Source organism: Calliopsis andreniformis, chromosome 8 (assembly GCF_051401765.1).
Source record: "Calliopsis andreniformis isolate RMS-2024a chromosome 8, iyCalAndr_principal, whole genome shotgun sequence".
NCBI classification, from domain to species: Eukaryota; Metazoa; Arthropoda; class Insecta; order Hymenoptera; family Andrenidae; genus Calliopsis; species Calliopsis andreniformis.
The window spans coordinates 560909-578631 of NC_135069.1; the positions used below are offsets into that span (position 1 = coordinate 560909).

The 17723-nt window shown below is 35.8% G+C and overlaps 4 protein-coding genes across 11 annotated transcripts; 2 read left to right on the forward strand and 2 right to left on the reverse strand.

The window, feature by feature from the left end:
- Nucleotides 1–543: 543 nt before the first annotated feature.
- On the reverse strand, nt 544–7095 carry LOC143182506 (uncharacterized). Its single transcript, XM_076383534.1, has 3 exons — nt 6705–7095; nt 2481–2655; nt 544–2398 (listed from the first exon to the last, which is right to left on the reverse strand). The coding sequence occupies exons 1-3, from the start codon at nt 6810–6812 to the stop codon at nt 2331–2333; spliced, it is 351 nt and encodes a 116-aa protein (XP_076239649.1). The 5' UTR covers nt 6813–7095; the 3' UTR covers nt 544–2330.
- A 1193-nt stretch (nt 7096–8288) lies between these two features.
- On the forward strand, nt 8289–9234 carry Rpl36a (ribosomal protein L36A). The gene is made up of 4 exons (XM_076383535.1): nt 8289–8333; nt 8683–8856; nt 8941–9057; nt 9144–9234. The coding sequence occupies exons 1-4, from the start codon at nt 8331–8333 to the stop codon at nt 9162–9164; spliced, it is 315 nt and encodes a 104-aa protein (XP_076239650.1). The 5' UTR covers nt 8289–8330; the 3' UTR covers nt 9165–9234.
- On the reverse strand, nt 9192–10935 carry Ccdc53 (Coiled-coil domain containing 53). Of its 8 annotated transcripts, none has more exons than XM_076383524.1 (5): nt 10701–10810; nt 10294–10425; nt 10017–10181; nt 9640–9911; nt 9192–9375 (listed from the first exon to the last, which is right to left on the reverse strand). In XM_076383524.1, exons 1-5 carry the CDS (start codon nt 10728–10730, stop codon nt 9312–9314), a joined length of 663 nt encoding a protein of 220 aa, XP_076239639.1. In that variant the 5' UTR covers nt 10731–10810; the 3' UTR covers nt 9192–9311. The 8 variants fall into 8 exon arrangements, with proteins under 8 accessions (XP_076239639.1, XP_076239642.1, XP_076239646.1 ...); XM_076383527.1 differs by having other exon boundaries at nt 9193–9375; nt 10294–10402; nt 10518–10820; XM_076383531.1 differs by having other exon boundaries at nt 9193–9375; nt 10294–10402; nt 10701–10777.
- A 23-nt stretch (nt 10936–10958) lies between these two features.
- Nucleotides 10959–15549, forward strand: Tnpo-sr (transportin 3). Its single transcript, XM_076383491.1, has 18 exons — nt 10959–11150; nt 11458–11661; nt 11744–11901; nt 11987–12059; nt 12132–12263; nt 12338–12555; nt 12654–12798; nt 12866–13012; nt 13088–13323; nt 13417–13556; nt 13638–13829; nt 13911–14149; nt 14232–14372; nt 14434–14645; nt 14732–14888; nt 14967–15134; nt 15226–15338; nt 15411–15549. The coding sequence occupies exons 1-18, from the start codon at nt 11034–11036 to the stop codon at nt 15469–15471; spliced, it is 2853 nt and encodes a 950-aa protein (XP_076239606.1). The 5' UTR covers nt 10959–11033; the 3' UTR covers nt 15472–15549.
- Nucleotides 15550–17723: the final 2174 nt, after the last annotated feature.

Consider the following 17723-nt stretch of genomic DNA (forward strand, 5'->3'; position numbering starts at 1 on the left):
TATTGTATACTATGAACGCTAAAGTACTCATTTTTTGCTCAGGCACCTGTACTTTAAGATAGCTCTTTGCCAACACGATTGTCAAGGTACTATCTTGAAGTGAACACGTGATAAATACAGCAGCAGATTGTGTATAAAATCGTAGAGTAACAGAGTTCTGGAGATGGTATGTTCTGTAAATAGTACAATGATTGTTTATTAACAATTGCGTCGATTCATTAGCTTTTCTCTCCGAGTTTCCTTTCTTCTATTCATGGTAATAGCGCGCCCCCAATTGAGTAAAGTTATTCATTATCGAATAAATGTTACACAGTGCATTCCATCTCCTTAGATTTTAGCATAGCAGGATTCAGTCCACGAATAGCAGTTTCTTTTTTTTTTCCTTTTTTTCGTTTCTTTAATACTGCCATTTCTGTGTAATTTGTATTCGGATGGTAAACCCATTACTACTTACGAGAACGAATTGTTTTCTCTGATCTAACTGCGTTTTATTTAACTATCTTCATTCGAAAATATTTGTACATTAAAACGTGGGACATCGTCTCGCATTCAAATTATCGTTACTTTTATTTATTATGCAGCTATGGTACAATGGTATCGTAACCGCAATGTCTCTTCACCCTTTTTTTTGTCTACCAGTCTCCCAAAATAAGTAGTGGTGGCATGGACATGTTCCATTCGCAACGACCCAACGACTCTAACACGAAGACTATATGTTATCTTTCAATCATTGGGCAATCAGTAAATGAGACGAATTCATTAAAAAATATATATATAACACCATTGATAATTTCTTGGGTACGATCACTGATAAGAAATATTGATCACCGTACGGTTGAAGGAACCGTTGTGACAGAGAATACAGTCACTCATTTTTTAACAGTTGACGAATCGTTGCTACGAGCCTGTCCATGACGATGAAGTCAAAATAAAACCACAGGACGTAAAATACAAATGAATTACGCTCGTACGAGAGCAGTCGAATAGGGAGAGTACTACTCAGATATTTTGATAAACCACCACCCCTTAGCACTGTATTCGATTTTTGACATGCGACTCACCCTTAAGTTACCTACGCGTAAATACATAAAACGTATAAAGTGAAGAACTAATAACATCTTCATGTAAATAAAAAAACAATTCTGCGGTATCTGCACTTGATAAAATAAAGATTTTCTCTCCCTACTCTATGCCCCAAGCCTAAAGTGTAACAACCTCTCCACATTACATTACGTTACATAATATTATCATTAATAATAAAATGTTTCTTATTCCATAACTTTATACATGCTATGTATAATTATTATGCAATGTTAAAGTCACACATTACTCATCCACACTACCTGGCGCGAGCGCTGCATTAACCTTAGTTCCTGTTCTTTCCAGACCAAACAGGAGCACGGAGCAGAGTTTACTATTAATAAAATTTGTTTTAGTATACATCGAATGTCGAGAGATACCCTTCCGACTATCTGTATTTATTTATTTCGCTATTTTTTGTTCTTTTACGCACCACTTGATCCATTTTACTTATTCATTCATTCATTCATTTTATTTACTCTTTGTCTCCTTGACCGCTCGCGCTCCTGCAGCAATGTCTTTGCAAATACACGTATATATATATCTCGAGAAAAGGAAAACCAATCACGCGCACAAGGTGAGAGACATTCGTCGAACTACAAACGTAAATTTGATTTCAAATGTAAAAAAATCATCACCCACAAATGTTCATTTTACACTATTTAAATACAATAGAGCTTTTTATATCTTAAATAAGTTTCCGTTATAAAACTGTCCCGCGACGAAAGCCAGATGACGGCAAATACCAGTTTTTTAATAGATGATTTGGATAAAAACGATAGACTCGCCTTAAGAACGTTGTATTACTGTACTAAAAACGTACGACGACCACATTTGAAAGTACACTAATGACATTAAAACGAAATCGGCCCACGTTTTACGTATAGCAGATGTTTACGACGAATCTATGGTTTTAATTCAAACTACCTAACAGCATTTGGTGATGGCTAGACAACCAGAATTGCGAAGAGCCAAGACAGTAGGAATAGCGGTTGCCTCTAATGTGTGTCAGCCCACCACAACTCCGGTGAGGTGGTAATTTTTATTTTGTAGGTCGGGAGGTTCCAGCAATACGATTCGGTCACGATGGATATCAACATTGCTACCAACCACTCAATATGAGAGTAAGTGTTTGCTGAGAAGACTGCCGAAGATCGACGATGACGACGACGACGACGACGACGACAACGACGCCGCCGTCGTCATGTGCCTACCTCCCTTCTTACTTACATACCTCCTTCCCTTTTTCATTATGCGTCTTCTTCTTCATCTTCTACTTCTCCTTCCACTTCACCTTCTGCGTCATCTTCCTCTTCGTCTATAAACCAATAAAAGAATAACATTCATAGATTTATGTAGAGATAGCATAGATTTAAACACTAGAAATGCATTCCCCTTACCTTCTCCCTCTTCCAAATCTTCCTCGCCTTCTGGCATATCGTCATCTTCATCGTCTTCCTCACCATCACCGTCAACTTCTTCTTCTTCTTCCACCTCTTCTTCAATTTCCTCTTCTTCTACTTCTCCATCACCATTTTCTTCCTTCTTTTGTTTCTTTGTATCATCATTTTTCTCCTAAAATATAAAATATACAGAAGTTAGTTTATCTCGAGTTTTGAATATTCATACGAAATCTACTCAGTTTAGTAATAAGATCTTTTAGTAATAGTACCTTTTACTCTTGGATATTAATCATTCCAGAGGAAAAAAGAAGGAAGAACTACACGGTTAGGGGAGCTTGACAACGACCGAAAGATAACAGGAGGGGAGAACTCGGGCGAAGAGAATTTCCTTCCCGCCAAGAAACCTAAAGACAGGAAAAGGGAAATGGAGGGGAACTTCCGTTAAAATATGACGGAGGGGAAAGCAGGAAAAGAGGGGCAAGTATGGTGAAGAACATTAAAAGAAACTTCATGAATCAATAGATGTATTCAACAAACGTTGTCATTTCCTTTACAAAGATTGATGGGAATGACATCATGATACATGAAGAACCGAAAGACTCATATAGAAGAATCTTGTGCGGTTTCGTGTGATACGGAAAATACCGGTACACCTTAAGCTCGTGTTCATACAGCGTTACTCGCGATTAGGGTGGGTTGTCGTAATGGTATACACGCGTCGTGTGTATGATACGAGGAAAGAGGGCATAGAAAACTCGCAGAACTGCATCGTCCAATCAAAAGAAGGAATCGACTGAGACTGTGTAGTGGGGGAAGCATAAGGATTGGCAGACACGCTACAACACATGTTTGTAGAAGGGATGCATCGTATGTGCGTATAGCGTACAAAAGGGGAACAGAACGGAGAAGAGAGGCACGACAGCGTGCCTGAGTATGTGTACTGAACCGCTATGAACTTCAAATAGAGTAAAAAAAGATATAACACATGAATTTCAGCTTAATAAAAACAATACACATGTTTAAGTAAACGATTTCCAACGCTGTTCGATCATCGGACAGTTAAAAATTGTAACGGATAGACCTCAAGGTAACTGTCCTCAGATTATCAAACGACTTTATCAAATGAAACGTAGTATCTCGTTTCATAAACTTCCAGACTAAACGTAAGATATTAATAACGTCTTCTCTACTGATTAATCGCTCTAAAAAAATTGAATCTACTTTCTGTGTAACATTGTCTAAAGTCTAAGTTACATTATTGTCAATGAAACTGTATCGTTAACCATTGGTAGGATATCGTAAGAGAAACGAAAAACAGTTTGTAGTGCGTACAACTACGGTCTTCAATGAAAAACTGTTATTATTGTGATTGTTTGTTTCTGTTCCTAAAACCGAACGCGGTTTCTTCAAATCAGAAACTGTGTCGGCAACTACCGACAACTGCCGCCATCGGCCGCTTGGCGTTCATGGCGTTACTATAGATAGTTCACAACGAACGGTAAGTGACAGTGACGTACAAACGCGCCAATAGTCATGAAATGACGATGCTGTCTGTTATCCAGCAGACACGATTACCTATCGAGTTGTTACTAATCACGAGGTCTTACAGATAACCCAACGTTCATAACCTATCATGTATAAAGTCATTTTCGCTAACATCTCCCGGCCATGCAACTGAGCCATGAATAATCGTTATATAATTCTTCTGTAACACGCATCAGCTCAACCATATTCGACTAATCAGAATATTTACTAAAATCACTAAATGAAGTAAGAGCAGCTGAATTCTATTCAGATGATTAAAAAATAAACATGTAAATAACGGCTGTTCACGAAACCCATGAATGAAGTTAAAATTCCGTTGAATTTAATGCAGTACTCTTTCATAAAGTAGTTGTAACTAACGTTTACAAATGTTTCATATCGTATACGTTGATTTATTGCGAGTTACTACTCTGTTCTATTGCGTAAAATGACAGAACCATGGAAATAGTGCAAATCAAATCTATGAATCGTAAGAAAATAATGGTATCAAGACTAAATACGGTACGATTCATAACCTATTCGTAACTCCCGCCATTTCTTTGCTGCTTCCACGTTCTCTCTCGACGAATCCGCGCTTGCGTCACAGAGTATCTACGACTACTGGATATAATATTCGTCGTATTTACTACGTAACTGCGTAATCAGAGCACATCGTCGATATACGTATCAATCGGTAAAATGGAAACGAATTACGCCTTCGCTAGAATATGTCGATGGCCAGTAAGTTGGAGCATATCGCGATGAACACCATACGTAACCTAACGTCGTTGCATTTTTTTCTTGCTTTACAATTAATGGAATGAATGATCGTAAATAGACACGATAATAATAATAATAACGATGTCGCGAACTATTTAGAGGCAACTACACGATCATGGTTCCACGTGATATGCTACTGCCACTGCGCGAAGACGCCACGCCACACGAATGATTTCTATGGGCCGCGAGAGAGTAGAAGATACCGGCATTTTCGCCGCCAAGTTTTCTGGCCGTCATGTATCGGCTAAAAATGAAACAGCTCCTATTGGGAAACGCGTAAAACGACAGGATCCGATTTAAGATAAAAAATCGTGACGATGTTTTCTCGAAAGTTCGTAACGTCGCACAGCATACTACGAAAGAATAGGGAGGCAAGAGACATGGGTATATAATACATGGCGTTGCCGCTGGCTGCGAGCGTGGGGTTCTTGAGGGAAAGAGAGACAGAGCAGAACACACGACAGACTCGAGGACAAGGGGAGCAGAGAGAGAGAGATCGAGAGGGGGGAGAGCAAGAGAGAAGGGCAGGAAGGGAGGGAGAGCAAGATGGGAAAGGGGGAAGGAGAGGGAGGAAAGGAGAGAGAGAGAGAGAGAGAGAGAGAGAGAGAGAGAGAAAAAGAGAGGAAAGCAAGGAAGGAAGCCTTCGGCGCGGTGTTTATTCACGCAGATCGGTAAACAATTTTAGAGCAACACGTCGCGACCTGAAAGAGATATGTGCTAGTCTATCGATCGTCCGTCAGACACGATTAACCCTCTTACAACGAATTATCGATCAATTACGACACAGAAAGAGCGAGAGAGAAGTAGCGAAAGGAGAGGAAGAAGGGAGGGAGAAGATGGAACGAGCGAGCAAGCGAGAGAGAGAGAGAGAGAGAGAGAGAGAGAGAGAGAGCACAATGAACGCGGGCTTGGTTCGGGCGCCATAATGGAAACCCACAGCGGTGGTGGTGGCGGCAGCGACAGTGTTCAGAAAAATGCGCGGGATGCCCGCTTTTCCCACCTATGATACTGATATTTTAGGTTAAAACTGTCCTCCATCTTGTACATCGAACGGAGCACGATGTAAATCACAGCAATGATAAAGTATCCTCAATACTCTGCGTGGGTTAATCGTATTCGGAAAACGCATAATAGCAAGAGCGTACGAAACGAGCACATGGCGCTAGTAGCCACGATATCCCGCCCGAATTGTACGCTCGGATTATCGGTGAAGTACGAATGGAACTAGGATGTTTCCTATGTTAGACAGTAACGAGAAATGCAGGTCGGCAATTATGCATGGCATTGTAATAACAGGGGTGATCAACCGAACGAAGGATCGAGCTCGTGTTAGCCACGCGAAATACGATGGCGTCCCTCTCTCTCTCTCACACACACTCTGCTCGAATCGGAAAAATATCGCGTTCACGCGTTACGAAGCATTTGGGAAGATTCGAGCGGAAGAAATTGGCGCGTCTCTCGACACCTCAGAAAATATGGAATCCAACGAAAATGCCGGCCGGCGCTCTATCTTCCTCTGTGCCGTCAGTCGTTCGAAACGCATACTCGACTGCCCGCCCACCCGCCTTCTCGAGAATACAACAGCATTATCGATAAAAATTTCGAAAGCTTCGTCTTTCTTACGATGAGAAACGCGTGCAAATGGTAGAAGCAAGGGATTCATCGAACGGAGAAACGCTATCAAGATTACGCGATACTCGGAGTTCAGTTTGTATTCCGAATGCGATGATTTCGTGAAATCGTAGACGATGCCGTGACCGAGCAGCGTGGCGCGGAAGCGTGGTAGAAGCCGGCGTGTAGTACGTGCTTTCGTGTATAGGTATACGTGTATGCTTACGTGCGACCGCGTCAATTGATAATAGCGATGATATTTCGAGAAATCGAGTGGGAAAGGAAAAAAAAACAAAATCGACTCACCTCGGCCGGCCTCTTGATTCCTTTGATCTCACACTTCGCGTCCCCGGAAGCCTTGTCGTTCTCGGTCACCTTCTCGACAGCGACCTCGTTGTTTTCCTTGGTACTCATGGTGAATAGATGCGCGTTGAGTAAGATGTCTGCGTGCCCGCTTACAAAACGGAGGAAAAAGATAGAACGTTGCGTACGTACACGTAACGAAACTCCGTGTCCTCGCGCGGCGTCGGTTTCCGGCGAAATGCCCGAGAGAGCAGCGTCGTCAGGCGAAAACCCAAGGGGCAAAGGAGGGGAGAAGAGAGAAGAGAGAGGGGAAAGGAGGGTGAGACAGAGTCGAACCAGTCAGGAGTGGAGAGTGCCGTATACTGACGACTGTGGCGCGAATAGCGCAAAGCGGACTACTACCCGGTCTCGGCTCGCTCCTAGCACAGCCAACCTGGCTTTGTTCAAAAATGAAGATGGCGCGGGTTTGAAACTCGATAAATGCCTGATTGGTTGAAACCTCAATGCCTTTTCGGGAGCTGCCACTGCACCTAAATGGGAACATCATACAGCCGCATAATCTTTTATTATTTCCTGTAAATGTTTTCGACGTAATGCATCCATCAGACTTATAAATAAAATTAAATTCTTCGGAGGACGAGGGGTTCGAGAGTTCGTGGACTCGATTTGCCGTCTGGTTCGAGGCTAAGTCGCTCGATTCAAATAAGCTCTGACGCTATGAAACACTTATATCCTTTTTGAACGCCCTCTTTAAACTATTCGATGAATGTATGGCATAAAATAAATATTTTTCACGGAAAAATTTCATTATTTTTCTATACAATACAAATAAACTATTTTTATCACGTTCTTTACGACAACGTGTTGCATGGAATGTGGCGGGAATTATTCTATGGACAAAAAAAGTCAGACTTTTCAAGCAAACCAACCACAAAATGTCTATTATCCAGAATTCAATATGAAATATACTGTATTCTAAATACAGTAAATCTGTCATTATATAAAACAGATTTCTACCTCTACCATTATAGAATTACTAATAAAGTATTAGTTAAAAATCAATCGCGATAAGAGTTTCGATCATTGACATAAGAATTACCCTAATTTTTCGAAATCACTGATATATCCTATAGCTATAATTAAATAATGGAGGAAAAGTGGTTAGATCTTCATAGCGTCTTCTTCCTCGTAGGAAACAGTGTATTACGTCTTTACTCTTAATGTTATTTTGGATATTCAAGTATTCTGTATTACTGCTGTAAAATAAATAATTACACGTATAGGAAACAATGATAAAAGAAACATTATAACATAATTGCTATTATTGATTGGATGCCTTATACATTAAACCAATTTCGATGCCAGCTGTTAATGGCGTATATGCAATCGAAATTTTATTTTTCAAACAATTGGAAACGATCATATTCGCATTTTGTATAATTTTAGATAAAATGAATTTTACGAAACAATGTTATGTTATATAAGGTTATAATATTTATACACTTTAATATAAAAATATATAAAGTTTCTAAATTTTGTATGACGTATTATAGTATGCGCAAGCGCGTCATGTGTATATTCTCCAACTTCCGGTTGAGATACGTTTCCTTTTCTTTCTAAACATCCAAGATGGTAGGTAAACCTTCCCTTCGAAATAAGTGTGATTAATCCATATTTATGTTTGTAATCTTTTAGAAATATCACTTTTAAGACTCAACGTTACTATACAAATTTTATCTTCTTAAAGATGAACTAAATATTTTATATTTTCATGAAATGTAAGAAAATGTAGCAGCAAAAACATAACCTCAAAAAGTGACAAACTAAATGACAAAATTTTTATTACTGAAAAAAGAAATCATACTTGTTAAATATTACATTCAATACAAATCAGTCAAAAAATGATTTAAAGTGTATCATTATTCATGTGCACAAAAGCAATTCTTATACTCGACGTAATTTACAAAATTGTTGTGTTCAGGTGAACGTACCGAAACAAAGACGCACTTTTTGCAAAAAGTGCAAAGTTCATAAGCCACACAAAGTAACCCAATACAAGAAAAGCAAAGAACGACATGCATCTCAAGGTAGAAGACGTTACGATCGTAAACAGCAAGGTTTTGGTGGTCAGACTAAACCTATATTCAGAAAGAAGGTATGTCTAATATTTATTAAATATTTACTAAAGACTATTTAATATCATATGATTTGTATTCATTCATCACTGTATTTCTTTTAGGCAAAAACCACAAAGAAAATTGTCTTAAGGATGGAATGCACAGAGTGCAAATATAGGAAACAAATTCCTCTTAAAAGATGTAAGCATTTTGAACTAGGAGGTGACAAAAAAAGGAAGGTAAGCATATATAACATTAACTCAAAATTGATTTCAAGATTTATATACGATTTCAATCTTGTTTAATGTTTTTGGATTTTTTTCAGGGACAAATGATCCAGTTCTAGGGTGAAGTTATGTACATTTAACTTTTCTGTATGTATTTAATAAAAAATGAAATAAATCTTTTGGAATTTATGAAGTTGTTTATTTTATTAATTATTTTATAATGTAAAAATATTTCTCACGTTTAACACTGGAATATGTCTAAATATTTAATCTCCATCATTTTCATTATTATTCGTAGACTTCAGTTTATTGTTTATTTGCTGGGAGTCACTGTTAAGATAAGAAGTAGGAGCTGTGTAAGTATTGAATTGAGCAATAGTGTGGAATGTAATGTAAAATTAGTGAAAAAAAGTTATTGAAATTGTTGTGTACTATCATAAAGTGTTCCCATATTTATACTGAAATGTTGCACTTCATCTATACTTTTTTGTGTTCAATATATTTTAGTGTATCAGGATATTATAATAATAATGATAATCTTTATTAGCAAAGTTTAATTTTGAACTATCAAGTTTTAAAATATTTTAAACTTACTCTAATATAGATGAATCTAATCCTTCTTGTTCCATTTTTAACTTAACTGCTTCCTTTGGCACACCAAAATGTACCATTTTAAAATATTTTTCATACCGTGGATCTTTATTTGCTGGTTTTTCATCAGTCTGTATACTTTCAGAGCATTCTTGCAATGCAGTATTTGACTCATTTATCTTAGATACATTTTCCTCTTCTTTTTTATTGTCTTGGCTTTCAGGAGGCTCCTTTGCATCCTGAGTATCTTGTTCCAAGACAGGAACAGACGATAACTATGCAAAGTAAATAAATTACACAAGGCATTAAAAAATTTTAAATATATTCAATTGTACTACTCACATTTCTCTCTACCTAATAATACACAGACTGTTACATACCCAAGATTCTAGAATCTCTAGTGAAGCTTCTATTCGTTGTAACTTATTTTCAAATTCAAATAATCTTTCTTCACATGATAATGCAAACTTATTAAGAAATGTTACAGTATGCACAATAAAATGATTAATAAATGAAATAGTCCTTTTTTGATTAATTGCTGGAACCTAAAGAACAGAACGGTATAATTACGATTAAGGAAATAATTCTCTTTTGCAGTATGCGAATATGAAAACAAAAAAAAAAAAAAGAAAAAAGAAAAAAAACAAGTAGCTGCACCTTCGTATAATCGATAGTTGGTTCAATTATCGGAATTTTGTAATCATTCATTGTATTCATCGTATCTTTCGAATATTGATTCATGGGTCGATGGTGTATGTACAATACACTATGAACATCGAAATTTTTCAACTATAGCAAATACACATATTTCCTTGTTAAACACTCTGTGAATAACATACGAACGACGGGGTGTTTAAAAAATCGATTACAGCATAAATTACCTAAAAATTCACGAGTCACAAGAATCGAATGGAAGTATTTTAAAGGCATTATGTTCGAAATCGACATTCATTAACGATTTTAATCTGTTAGCAGCTTTGTCACATAACTACGACTATTACGATATGTAATAAAACCAACAAATGTTAGTGGACTCAATTTGATCGTTTGTAATAGTTCTGTACCGTATTTCGATTAACCGTATGACAGTTCATGTAACGTGTTGTGCGGCAATCAATTTGTAACCGAACTTGCACTTTAAGAGACACAGCTTGGAAGTGGATGCCTTACGTATCATGTGTGTTTTAGGTTACTCGTTCAATCAGAATTTATCCAACAAAATTGTTTGCTATAAGTCGATAAAGCAGAATATGCGCTGACAGCGTGAACAAGAACTTTTTAGTGGTTGCACAAATTGGACTTATAGGTTGGATGTGGATCTAGTAAACGCGGCCGATCTGTTGTCAGTGGGAATTAACTGTATGGAGATTACGGGGACAAGCATTATTTTTTGAAAAATGGAATCACCACCTGACCTGGAGACCGTTTACCAGGCTGTATATTCTTTGTATAATAATTCGAATCCTTCGGGACCAGGAAAAAGTTCTCAATGGTTGGACGAATTACAAAAATCGGTGAGCTAAATTTTAGCGGTCTTTTTCTAATTACTATCGCAGATTTTCTGTTTTTATGTACCTTATATGTATTGTATTTTGTTAGTACATTGATCGTATGTTAATAAAATGATCAGCAAATATGTTTGAAGAAAAACGTAAAAACTATTAGTTAAGAAATGTAAATATATGAAACAGGTTCTAACCTTAGCTGAAGACTATTCTTAAATTATAATTCATTTATAATATTGTGTGTAATCCCCTAATAAGTATATGAAGTCAAAAAGTATCACACAATACAATTGAGATTCATGAATTGTTGTTTTAGGTCTTTGCATGGAAGATAGCTGATGAAATGCTGCAGCAAAAACGAGACGTTCAGTCTTGTTATTTTGCTGCACAAACAATGCGTACTAAAATACAATTATGTTTTCAAGAATTACCTTCAGAAGCTCATGTTTCATTGAGAGATTCATTAATGAATCACATATCACAAACCAATGAGCATACCAATTCTGCTATTGTTACACAGGTTTAGTTATTTCTTTATAGATAGAGAAAATTACTATGTGATTAACAAATGTGTAAACCATAATCAAAATTTATTGTTATAGCTTTGTTTAGCATTGGCAGATCTTGCATTACAAATGTCTTCTTGGCAAAAACCAGTTGTGGATTTAATTAACAGATTTGGTAGTTCAACTAGTAGTTTATGGCCATTGCTTGAAGTGATGACAGTATTACCAGAAGAAGTAAACTCAAGATCTCTTAGGTATAAGACTTTACTAGTGTTTAAGAAAAAATGAAAAATATTCAAGCGTACTAAATTGATTTCTAATTAAAATTATGTTATATAGGCTAGGAGCAAATCGTAGACAGCATATATTAGTTGAACTTAATGCAAGTGCAGACACAGTAACAGAATTTTTAGTGAGTGGTCAATATTCATCAAATTTATATTTTCCTTATTTTCCAATATGATAACTTTCATTAAATTTTCAGAAAATGTGTCTAAAAAATGGTGGAGAAAATGTACAAATTCGTATTACAATTCTTAGATGTTTTACCAGTTGGATTGCAGTTCATGCTATACCCCTTGTACCTACAAGTGATGTCATTGTATATACTCTTCAAGTGAGTATTTTCAATCAATAATATAATAATGTTTATTTAGGAATTTCAAATAAAATATTACACATGGATTTTAGATACTTGGAAATCACATGACTGGATCTCAATTACATGAAGCAGCTGCAGATTGCATATGTGTCATTCTGCAAGTCCTAGAAGAAGACAGTAATAACAACCGCGATAATAATAGTGAATCGAGTATACAATTACAACAGTTGCAACTGTGTCTTTTCACTAGTGTAATGGCTTTGGAACAACCATATCATTTATCTGTTGCACATGAAGATATGGACAAGTAAATCTTTCAATTTCTTTTACTGGCTGTCGCATATTTAAGAGAACGTTACAGTTATCTTAAGCGTTTACTTAGCTATCATATAAAATACTGTTTAGGTCAATAAATTATTGCCGGATTTTTACGGAATTAGCTGAAACTTTCCTGGAAACAATGGTAAACGGTTGTGTAGATGGAAAACAGCATTACGCTATTAAAATTCTTGACCTTGTTTTAGTGTGTGTTGGACATCATGATTATGAGGTGATTTTTTAATATATTTTATATGTACATACATTACCAATTACCAAAACGATATTATTCATATCAGGTGGCCCAAATAACTTTTAATCTCTGGTATCGCTTATCGGAAATTCTTTACCAAAAAAATAGCGATGACCTCAACACGGTCTTCCGACCTCACATCGAGAGACTCATTGGAGCATTGTGCAGACACTGTCAAATGGAACCAGATCACGTTAGTAATCAACATGTTTCAACTTATTTATGCTCTCTTATCTTTAATGTTAAATGTATTAACTTTCTCCTGTAGTTGGGTTTAGTAGAGGAGGGTTCTGGTGGAGAAGAATTTGCGGACTTTAGAAATCGGGTTTCCGAATTAATAAAAGATGTAGTATTCGTTGTTGGAAGTAGTCATTGTTTCCGACAAATGTTTTCTTCCCTAACGGGTGGCCCAGGGCCACAAGGTCAACCCAATCATATACCCACTTGGGATTCTACCGAAGCTGCATTGTTTGTAATGCAAGCGGTTGCAAAAAATATTTTACCGTAAGCTTTTTTTTTTAATATTTGACGAGACACGTACGTGTGAAAATAATGCCATAATTTGGAATGAATGAAAATATGAAATGTCACTTGCAGAAAGGAAAATGACGTAGTTCCAAAAGTAGTAGAGGCTATTTTAAATTTACCGGAAAATACTCATATAGCTGTCCGTCATACAAGTATTCTCTTAATAGGAGAACTTTGCGAATGGATAGACAATCATCCACAATCCTTAGGTAAAAAATTAAAATGATTACATAGAAGAATTGAATGACATCTCTGAATTGGTTCGTTAATGTAAAATTTTATTGTTCTAGAACCAATTTTAAATTTTCTTCTAACTTGTTTAAGTCAAAAAGGCTTAGGAAGTGCGGCTTGTGGTGCATTACTGAGTATATGCACAGCTTGTCCAGTACATATGGCTTCACACTTTCCGGGACTATTGCAGATTGCACGTTCTCTTGACAGTTTCGCTATCAGTAATGATGCAGCTATTGGTTTACTGAAGGGTAAGATAATTCACAATATTTATTTTACATAAGGACTTGTAGTATAGATACGGTGCGATATTTTTTGTCATTTTTCAACAGGAGTTGCTATAATCATGTCTAGTTTACCACGTGACGAAATCACGCAGGCAATGAAAGAATTATGTTGGTTCCAAGCTAGACCATTATGTGAGATTATGGAACGTAGAATTCCAATCGAAGTAGGAACGAAAACTGATCCTGTGATATGGCTAGATAGATTAGCTGCTATATTTAGGCATACTGATCTTAAAATCGCCGACCCTAATGAACCTCATCCTTGTCAAGGCGCTGTCACCGAAGTGAGTTTTCGAAAATAACAAGAACTAAATCTTATAATAAAAACTTTACATTTTGTCTATATTATGGTATCATTAAATGTAGATGTGGCCTATATTGTCAAATGTATGTACAACATATCAACACGATGCAAAATTGATGGAAAGATGTTGTCGTTGCTTAAGATTCGCTGTTCGTTGTGTTGGGAAACATTCCGCCCACCTTCTTGAACCTTTAGTAAAGCAAGTATGTATTACTGAGAGATTGAAAATTACAAACTTTTATTAAATGTTCTGTACACTTTTAGATCGTACAATTATATGCAGCACATCAACATAGTTGCTTTTTATACCTCGGTTCGATACTAGTTGACGAATATGCCATTGATTCAGAATGCGTTCCTGGCTTATTAGCAATGCTAGAAGCATTTATCGGGCCTACATTTTCTATCCTCCAACAACAGGATGGGCTAAAAAATCATCCTGATACAGTGGACGATCTTTTTAGATTATGTGCCAGGTATACTGTTTTTATGGTTCATATAATATGTAAATAATTTCTGAACAATTGATTTAACTTACAAATATCTTTATGTTTAATAACAGATTCCTCCAAAGGGCTCCTATTCCCTTTTTACACTCTGCTATAATAGGAAGTATAATTGACTGTGCCTTAATGGCCTGTAGTTTAGATCATAGGGACGCAAATGTTTCAGTAATGAAATTTTTTTATGACCTTTTGCATTGCGGTCGTAATCATGAGGTAATTTAAGCGAAAAGTTAAATTTCTTTTTTAGCCTTTCGTACACGTAGCAGTGTTTCTACATATTATTCATTACAGAACCGATCAGACTTTACGATACGACGAGAATTGGTACAGCGGATATTAAGAGAAAAAGGGCAAACATTAGTCGTAAGACTACTTCATGCATTCGTGTTTTCATTATCATCGTACATGTTATCCGACGTAGCAGATGTTTTTGTTGAACTTTCTTTAACTAACAGAGAAGTAAGATGGATACTATAAATTTTATTTCGTTGCAATTAAAGAAAATCATAGCACTTTTTCACAGTTAATATGGTGTCCCTTTTCAATTTAGCTGCTTTCTAAATGGTTAGAAGAAGCCATTAAAACGATGCCATCGCAAAACGCGGGTGGTTCACCGACGGCACAGCCAGAACAACTATTCGAATTCCATAATACAGTCACGAGGTACTTGAATTAAAACTTTAAATGTTGTTTCTTTAAAATATAAGAATTTTTTGATGAGTTCTTCAATTGTAGGGCGGAGACGACGAAATCTGTGAATCATGCCTTACGAGATTTTGCACGTTTGTATCGTTGATACATTTCGATATAAAATTAAGGTCAAGATTTTCACAATTGCAAACAGCAAAGATTTTTCAAAATCCTTCATTTACGCTACATGATCTGAAGGTATCAAAAAACAAGATTATTGTAAAGTGGTGAGTCTATGCTGTATAAATGTATTAAGAAAGGTTTTAAATATTTTGTACTTGTTTACTACCTACACATTCCGTCACAAATGTATGTAAAAAGTAATGAGTCTAGTTTAACTTTTCTTCATATAAAATGGTTTGTATTTAGTAATTTTTTTATCGTGAATATTTTGTCTATTTAACAATAGAGTACATAGAATTTCTTTGTAGACTCCGTACTTTTCAATTATTCGTATTGATTTTATGTATAGCCTGACTGCATTTTGTTCCATATATTTTTTGATCACACAATAGAAATAGAAAGTGATATCTGGATTACCTATTATATTAGGTATACATCTAGTCAATTGCTTAAAGATATTTAATATTTTACATACTTTGTAGATACGTACATATATGCAGGTAGTAAACATTAGAAAATAAGAGTGATATATTTTTGTGTTTTCCATCTTATTTACACAGACAACCATTATCATGGAATGCTTATTAAATTACTTGAAAAACAATCAGACATGTGCTATTCAGTTTTGCATTCATTGAAGCATATTAAACGACATAACGTTATCTTAGACATATGTTTTTAATACTCCAATTATTTGATTACGAATTATTACTATCGATCGTAAATCTCCTGCCTTATGTGTATAACTAAAAATATGAAGATCAAGCAATGAAGTTTGCAGAATAATTTTTTAGCGATTACAGATACGAATGATACGTACGAATTTCGTTTGATAAAATATAGAGCTTGTTTACAGTTGTGTATTTCCTTTATGTGTTTTGCATAATGTAATTTTATAAACATTTAAACTATATTCAATGTTAACATTGTTAACATATAAAGCGATATTATAATAATTATTATATACATTGTAGGATATACATATATATATATATATATAAGTATAATAGCGAAACCGATGATAAAGGTTTAAGAACACAAATTCATTTTAAGAAATGAAAAATATATGCTCATTTTGCATGATAGTTAACTGTTGTACAAATGGTTTACGTGTACGAGATGTGTAATTTTCTTGCGAAGCGTTAATGTACAGATAAGAAGTTAAGAAAAAGAAATAAGCATTATTATCGCTATTATTATGGGTAAAAAACTGATTTGTAATGTAAGATTGGAGATGATTAAACTGTATGAATATTTTGATGACTAGAATTAATTTTAGTATTATTATGGCAATGTTTTACTTTATAATAAGAAATTATCAACATATTTCAAATAAAGTGATATTTTTTACGTAAACTATTTAATATTGCAAGGATCACAGTTGTTTGACCGCTACATTGAAAGTATTTCTGGCTCCTTCTAAATATTCAAAGTACAGTCCCTGACCCATTTCACAGGTAACAACCCGCGAAGAAAAGGTCCGCAAGTACCTAAGGGTCGCTTTATAACTACAGCGATTGTTTCGTGTGATAAAGGGCACTTTCTTACAGGAAATGAAGTCTCTACCAAAAAAGATTACACGACAGCTGTCCGATAAATGGTTAAATAACTTGATTGTGTGGAACGTACCACTTAAAAGACGAATTTGGAAATATTTAGCCGTCGAGAAGGCGACAGGTGTCCATTTTTCAGATGGTCAAATAAACTTGTTCAAAGAACTAAGAACGGATATATGAATGACGATTAGAACGATATATGCTCATGATTCAGAGTTTGGACACCACGTTTTCTCGGGACATAGCTAGCAATCTCAGAGTTCTGAGTCACTGAACAGTTGCATTATGAGTCACACACAGTCGAACCTTGTTGGCTAAGGAATTGGTTTCTAACAAAGGAATGTTGTTGTAACGTGTTGTCGAGTGAATCGGTCAATTTATTTTTGGTCCCGTGACCATATCATTCGAAAATATTCATATACTTAAAATTTTGTGAGTACCTTTGGATAGAATTTCGTGTTACATATCTGCCCATTGATGAATGCCTTTAGATACACTCGACGTGTTGTAAACGAATATCGTATGTACATGCATATGTATGCAGCTCTCTGTGTTGTCACGGTACCATTCACGACTTTCCACGACTAGTCAAATATATTGTGTACGTTTTACCGATGTACGACCTCATGGAAACAAAGAGAACGAACAAAGAATTCGCATACTTCGAATGCGAGCCATC

Coding starts and splice junctions, on each gene's coding strand:
- Ccdc53 (XM_076383524.1), bottom strand. CDS start 10,730: ATGAACTGTCATACGGTTAATCGAAATACG. Junction 10,182..10,293: donor CAACTATCGATTATACGAAG/GTGCAGCTACTT, acceptor TCTGTTCTTTAG/GTTCCAGCAATTAATCAAAA. Junction 9,376..9,639: donor TTAGATTCATCTATATTAGA/GTAAGTTTAAAA, acceptor TTATCTTAACAG/TGACTCCCAGCAAATAAACA.
- Tnpo-sr (XM_076383491.1), top strand. CDS start 11,034: ATGGAATCACCACCTGACCTGGAGACCGTTTACCAGGCTGTATATTCT. Junction 13,324..13,416: donor GTTGCAAAAAATATTTTACC/GTAAGCTTTTTT, acceptor TGTCACTTGCAG/AAAGGAAAATGACGTAGTTC. Junction 14,150..14,231: donor GTCAAGGCGCTGTCACCGAA/GTGAGTTTTCGA, acceptor CATTAAATGTAG/ATGTGGCCTATATTGTCAAA.
- LOC143182506 (XM_076383534.1), bottom strand. CDS start 6,812: ATGAGTACCAAGGAAAACAACGAGGTCGCTGTCGAGAAGGTGACCGAG. Junction 2,656..6,704: donor GAATCAAGAGGCCGGCCGAG/GTGAGTCGATTT, acceptor TTTATATTTTAG/GAGAAAAATGATGATACAAA. Junction 2,399..2,480: donor AGATTTGGAAGAGGGAGAAG/GTAAGGGGAATG, acceptor ATTGGTTTATAG/ACGAAGAGGAAGATGACGCA.
- Rpl36a (XM_076383535.1), top strand. Junction 8,857..8,940: donor AACCTATATTCAGAAAGAAG/GTATGTCTAATA, acceptor TATTTCTTTTAG/GCAAAAACCACAAAGAAAAT. Junction 9,058..9,143: donor GAGGTGACAAAAAAAGGAAG/GTAAGCATATAT, acceptor GATTTTTTTCAG/GGACAAATGATCCAGTTCTA.